This window comes from Nerophis ophidion, unplaced genomic scaffold, assembly GCF_033978795.1.
Source record: "Nerophis ophidion isolate RoL-2023_Sa unplaced genomic scaffold, RoL_Noph_v1.0 HiC_scaffold_31, whole genome shotgun sequence".
NCBI lineage: Eukaryota > Metazoa > Chordata > Actinopteri > Syngnathiformes > Syngnathidae > Nerophis > Nerophis ophidion.
Genome location: NW_026906953.1, coordinates 1,179,149 through 1,186,222, shown reverse-complemented (window position 1 = coordinate 1,186,222; position 7,074 = coordinate 1,179,149). Strand labels below are relative to the sequence as shown.

General features: G+C 41.0%; 1 protein-coding gene across 2 annotated transcripts in view; it reads left to right on the top strand.

The window, feature by feature from the left end:
• The first annotated feature begins 213 nt into the window (after window positions 1-213).
• Window positions 214-7,074, top strand: part of LOC133546530 (zinc finger protein 135-like) — a 29,942-nt gene continuing 23,081 nt past the window's right edge. For both annotated transcript variants that reach the window (XR_009805231.1, XM_061892298.1), the window contains exon 1: window positions 214-639. Coding sequence is in view for 1 of the 2 variants with exons in the window: in XM_061892298.1 (XP_061748282.1) it covers window positions 537-639 (103 nt within the window). In the remaining variant the exon portion in view is untranslated. The remainder of the gene's footprint in view (window positions 640-7,074) is intronic.

Genomic DNA, 7,074 nt, shown 5'->3' with positions numbered 1-7,074 from the left:
GCCCTGCGATGAGGTGGCGACCTGTCCAGGGTGTACGGCGCCTTCCGCCTGAATGCAGCTGAGATAGGCTCCAGCACACCCCGCCATCCCTAAAGGGACACACAGTCGATAAAGGGATGGATGGATCATTGGTGGCCGTGATTTTTTTGTGTAGACACCATGAAAACATACATTTAGAATGAATCGTTCATGATTTGCCCATCACGATGACTCGTTGGCCCCGCCCCTAAGTGACGCATGCGTGGAGGATATGTTCTTCGCAGCAAAGTCCTCCTTTACTCCACACACGCTTCTAAGCCTCGGCACATCTACTAACTACACTTTATTCATCCTCCGTGTCAGCATCAACTCCACTCGTCTCACTCAACTTTGGACATTATTAGGCCCGCTTAGATTGCTCGTTGTTTGAGCGCGCTAGTTAGCCTAGCATGCTAGTTAGCTTAGCTTGTTAGCCGCTAACAAAGAGACGCGGATTTGATCAACACATCGCTTAGTTAAGATCAAGTGTGAGTGTAAAGTGTTGTGATTGTGTGGAAATGTGTGAAAGAACCATAGCAAAGTACGAGGAGGAACTTTGTCCAACTAAAGAGGAGAAGGAGCGACCACATCAAAAACCTCAAGTTGTGTTACACAGAACAGGTTTGTTTACTTCTTACTCTCACATCTTTACTAACTTTATATTTCATCATTAATATGACGTGTTTGATTAATAATTTATCAATAGGTGTACTCAGACACATGATTGTTATTGTGTTATTAATGTGATTATCAGACAGCAGTCATTTCCATTAGATAATGTTCAAATATAGGTGATTTGGCACACTTATAATTAAAAAAACAAAAATAATGTTGTCTTTCATACGATATGTAGTAGTATTGTATATGTGGATGGGGGCCCTGCTTTGGAAATAATGTGTACCCCTTTCAGAGATCACATTTAGTTCCACTTCAAACAGTCACATGTTGCACAATGAGATGAGATGGTATAACGTGAACAGTTCTGGAACTTTCTAACTCGGGGGAAAGAACGGGATCTCGTTGGAAGCGCGATGTATGAGCAGACGCCGTTTGGGTATAACAAAATGGTGTCTGCCAATTTAGTTTACAACATCACTACATCAGTAGTTGTCAAACTTTTTTCACCAAGTACCAACTCAGAAAATACTTGGATTTCCAAGTACCACCATCATGAACAGCAATAAAGTACAGTAGCATAGTAGGCCTTAATTATTCATTAAAAACAAGGAAGACACATTATTTAACAAGTATATTTAATATTTTAGTTACTGTAACATTACACACAGTTTGAACAGTAACACAGTGTTTGCATGTTGGAAAATAAAACAATGTACATAAAAAATGAAATAATATTTGGCGTACCATTAGGTGATACCCGCGTACCACTAGTGGTACACGTACCACAGTTTTAGAATCCCTGCTCGATCGGTTCAAGAAGACATGATCAATGCACGCGTGTGCAGAGACAAGGTCACTTCCATTTTATTTGTTTTACGTCAGTTATGTTCCTGCATGTTGTCACTACTATAGTTTTCTTTTTTGCAATCTTTATTTGAATAACAATTTCACATAAAAGATGACATGCTGATCATTTAAAAAATTATGGAGCTCCTAAAGGGACATGGGTACAATTTTTTTGAGATATGTATCTTGTGCGCACCAGAAACTATGATGCAGCTTCCTCAGTTGACCTCTGACCTGGTCCACAGAGATGACTAATGTTTGCGTAGAGGTGGTGGAGGAGGAGGAGGAGGAGGAGGGGGTTGCAACCATGGCTGGGGGGGAGAAGAACGGGGAGTGGATGCAATGAGGAGTGGGGGGTGGGGAGAACAGTACTGGTTAAACCGGTTGAAGAAGGTATTCATCTCATTGGCCCTCTCTATTGTCCCCCCTACTGCTCTGGTATTTGTCTTGTGGCCTGTGATGGTTTTCACACCTTCCCAGACCTCCCTCATGTTGTTCTGCTCCAGCTTCTTCCTGTAGCTGTCCTTAGCCTTCTTTACATGTCCTTTCACCTCCCGCTGTGCTGCTCTCATTGCCTCCCTGTCTCCACTCCTGAAGGCAGCTTTCTTCTTGTTGAGCACAGCTTGAACCTCCTGTGTTGCCCAGGGTTTGTCATTAGGGTAGCACTGAACAGTCTTAGCAGGGCAGGCCACGTCTGGCAGAAGTTGAGGTAATCCGTAGAACAGTGAGTCTGACCATCAATGTCCTCACCATGTGGAAACTGTGTTCCATTTGTCTGTCACAGAATGACATCACACTAAGATGTTCAGTGACAGTTTTCTTTAGCTATTTAGCATTTTTGTTCAGTATCAATCAATCAATCAATGTTATTTATACAGCCCTAAATCACAAGTGTCTCAAAGGGCAAAAAAAAAGGCAGTAAACATCTTCCAAACAAAGTGTTTGCGAGTGAAATTTTCTGAAATGTGTAGGTATATTCTTGCTATCGTTTATATTTTCATAATGTATAATATTGTGTTTTAGAGAAATGCTTTTACATTCTTGTCAGGTTCAAACACCGATGACATCTATTTGACAAGACAAGAAGCAAAGAAATCAAACAGAGACAGGATTCAATTTAGTGCATGAGGAGAAACGTCTGGGCCACAACTTTGTACAGTTTTCCACCACGCTTTGACGAGGGAGTTCCACGCTTCCTCTTTTATTTGGGCCTTTTCTGATTACATAGCTGCAGCTGTTTTTAAAGGGAGGGGTGGGGGGGGAGGGGGGGCGTAAACAGCTTTTGCACTCGGTCGTAAACAGTTTAAAGAAATGGTCTGCTTTGTAGATCTCAGGTTAGGAAAAGGTCTTCCTGTGGCTGTCAATAGATCAAAGAAACCGACACCTCCATGTTGCATCCCATCGCAGACAGTGGAGTTTTACAAGCCTTTTGTTTGATAAGATGAAAGACAGCTTTGGTCTTCTCGCAGGGGACCTGAACTCAATGGAACACAAAGTTTTTTCATAACTTCCATCCATCCATTTTCTACCGCTTATTCCCTTTTGGGGTCGCGGGGGGCGCTGAACTTATATACAATTATTCTGAAAATTTTGTTATTATTGTTAATATCATATGGAATCAATTATTGGTCGCAGTAAAGTGGCAAATTGGGTACTTTTTAGCTCTAAAAAGGGTATTTCAACAAGTAAACAGTACAGTAGGTACTTGATTTTGATAGATGTAATGCTCATAATGCTCATAGGGACTGCGTGGCGTAGTGGGAGAGTGGCCGTGCGCAACCCGAGGGTCCCTGGTTCAATCCCCACCTACTACTATCTTCGTCATGTCCGTTGTGTCCTGAACAAGACACTTCACCCTTGCTCCTGATGGGTGCTGGTTGGCGTCTTGCATGGCAGCTCCCTCCATCAGTGTGTGAATGTGTGTGTGAATAGGTAAATGTGGAAATAGTGTCAAAGCGCTTTGAGTACCTTGAAGGTAGAAAAGCGCTATACAAGAACAACCCACTTATTTTACCATAAGGGTATACTAGTAAACTATGCAGAGATGAGATTTGTCAGTATCAAAATATTACTTGAAATCAAATTTTGGCAGCAGCAGAGTGGTTGTTTCGGTATATTTTAGCTTTGTGAAGGGTATTTCTACAAGTATACAGTACAGTAGGTACTTCCATCCATCCATCTTCTTCCGCTTATCCGAGGTCGGGTCGCGGGGGCAGCAGCCTAAGCAGGGAAGCCCAGACTTCCCTCTCCCCAGCCACTTCGTCTAGCTCTTCCTGAGGGATCCCGAGGCGTTCCCAGGCCAGCCGGGAGACATAGTCTTCCCAACGTGTTCTGGGTCTTCCCCGTGGCCTCCTACCGGTTTTGGACGTGCCCTAAACACCTCCCTCGGGAGGCGTTCAGGTGGCATCCTGACCAGATGCCCGAACCACCTCATCTGGCTCCTCTCGATGTGGAGGAGCAGCGGCTTTACTTTGAGTTCCTCCCGGATGGCAGAGCTTCTCACCCTATCTCAGTAGGTACTTGATTTATATATATATATATATATATATATATATATATATATATATATATATATATATATATATATATATATATATATATATATATATATATATATATATATATATATATATGATGCTCATAAGAGTATTCTAGTAAAATAAGCAGAGATGAGATGTGTCTATATCAAACTATTATTTAAAATACATTTTTGGCAGCAACAAAGTGGCCATTTGGGTAGATATCTGCTCTAAAAATAGTATTTCAACAAGTAAACAGTACAGTAGGTACTTGATATTGATATATGTAATGGTCATAAGGGCATTCTAGTAAAATGCGTGTGTGTAAATATGCGATGTGTAAATATCAAAATATTACAACAAAACACTTTTTGATTGAAGATTCAAGATAGTTTATTGTCATATGCACAGTTAAACAGACAATTTGCCGTACAATGAAAATCTTACTTTGCTAGTCCACCCTTCAACAAGTCACACTGTACTTAGCTAAAAATAAAAATGTATATACAAGGCACAGTAAGTAACATAACATTATTGCACATTCTGATTGACAGTCAACAGTATAAATATGGAGGTGACCTTGGGTCACAGCAGCAGTTAAAGTGTCTTTAGTGATCAAAGGTGAAACGTGTCTACAGTGATGGTTCACAGTTAGGGGGTGGTCATTGTAGCTGTCTTTTGTTCAAAAAGACAAAAGTAAAGGGTTGGGGGGGAGCTGGCATTCAAAAGTTAGCATTCACAAGCCTGATGGCCTGTGGGTAAAAACTGTTTGTCAGTCTCGTAGTCCTGGATTTCAGGCTCCTGTATGGTCTGCCTGATGGTAGGAGGCTGAAGAGACCGTGTACTGTCCTTGATGATGTTGTGTGCTCTCCTGGTGGCCCTGGTAGACTACATGTCCTGTAGTGAGGGGAAGGCTGCTCCTGATATGTACTGAGCAGTTTTAATCACTCGCTGGAGTGCCTTCCTGTCCTTAGCAGTGCAGTTTCCATACCAGATCGTGATTGAGCTGGTAAGGACACTCTCAACCGTACTTTTATAGAAGTCGCTGAGAATTTTGGGTGGCATGCCAAATTTTCTCAGCCTTGTTAGGAAGTACAGTCGCTGCTGGGCTTTCTTTATTGTTTGTTGGGTGTTGTGTCCCCAGGTGAGGTCCTCGCTGATGTGAGTCCCGAGGAATTTAAAGGTTTTCACCCTGTCCACCTTTGTCCCCCCTATGTACAGAGGCGTGTACTGTGCACTCCTTCTCCGTGGGTCAATAATAATCTCCTTGGTCTTGTCTGTGTTCAAGGAGAGATTATTATCCTGACACCAGGCCACCAGTTCCGCTACCTCCCTTCTGTACACTGCCTCAGCTCCCCCGGTGATCAGTCCGACGACCGTAGTATCATCTGCTAACTTGATGATAGTGGTGTTGTTCTGGGAGGCCACACAGTCGTGTGTGAAGAGGGTGTACAATAGGGGGCTCAGCACGCAGCCTTGGGGGGTCCCAATGCTTAGAACCTTTGTTCCTGATGTCTGGTTGCTGATTCTGACTGACTGGGGCCGGTTTGTGAGAAAGTTCAGGACCCAGTCACAGAGAGTTGGTGTCAGACCAACAGTGAGGAGTTTAGCAGTGAGTTTTTGTGGGATGACCGTGTTAAAGCAGAGCTGTAGTCGATGAATAATAGCCTGGCATAGGTGTCCTTGCCCTCTACGTGGGTGAGGGTGGTGTGGATGACGGGGTTGACTGCAACCTCAGTGGACCGGTTCTGCCGGTAGGCGAACTGTAGAGCAGGGGTCACCAACGCGGTGCCCACGGGCACCAGGTCGCCTGTTAGGACCAGATGAGTCGCCCGCTGGCCTTTTCGAAAAATAGCTCAAATAGCAGCACTTACCAGTGAGCTGCCTCTATTCTTTAAATTGTATTTATTTACTAGCAAGCTGGTCTCGCTTTGCTTGACCTTTTTAATTCTAAGAGAGACAAAACTCAAACAGAATTTGAAAATCCAAGAAAATATTTTAAAGACTTGGTATTCACTTGTTTAAATACATTCATTTATTTTTTTTACTTTGCTTCTTATAACTCTCAGAAAGACAATTTTTTGAGAAAACATACAACCTTAAAATTGATTTTAGGATTTTTAAACACATTCACCTTTTTACCTTTTCAATACCTTCCTCTTCCATCCATCCATCCATTTTCTACCGCTTATTCCCTTTCGGGGTCGCGGGGGGCGCTGGCGCCTACCTCAGCTACAATCGGGCGGAAGGCGGTTTCTTTCCTGTAAATTTAAATCAATGTTCAAGTATTTTTTTATTTTTATTGTAAGGAATAATAAATACATTTTAATATAATTCTTCATTTTAGCTTCTGTTTTTTCGACAAAGTATATTAGTGAAATATTTCTTCAAACTTATTATGATTAAAATTCAAAGAAATTATTCTGGCAAATCTACAAAATCTGTAGAATCAAATTTAAATCTTATTTCAAAGTATTTTGAATTACTTTTAAAATTTTTGTTATGGAAGATTTAGAAGAAATAATGATTTGTCTTTGTTAGAAATATCGCTTGGTCCAATTTGTTATATATTCTAACAAAGTGCAGATTGGATTTTAACCTATTGAAAACATGTCATCAAAATTCAAAAATTAATATTAATCAGGAAAAATTACTAAGATGTTCCATAAATTATTTTTTTTAATTTTTTCAAAAAGATTCAAATTAGCTAGTTTTTCTCTTCATTTTTTTCGGTTGAATTTTGAATTTTAAAGATAAACTATTTTTAAAAATTTTATTTTAATTTTTTTCGTGTTTTTTCCTCTTTTAAACTGTTCAATTAAGTTTTTTTTTCATCATTTATTCTCTACAAAAAAAAAATTCCGTAAAAAGAAAAAACATTTACGACAAAATGACAGACAGAAATTGTGTTGGCCCTGCGATGAGGTGGCGACTTGTCCAGGGTGCACCCCGCCTTCCGCCCGATTGTAGCTGAGATAAGCGCCAGCGCCCCCCGCAACCCCAAAAGGGAATAAGCGGTAGAAAATGGATGGATGGAAATACCCATTTTTAATATATATAGATTTATTTATTT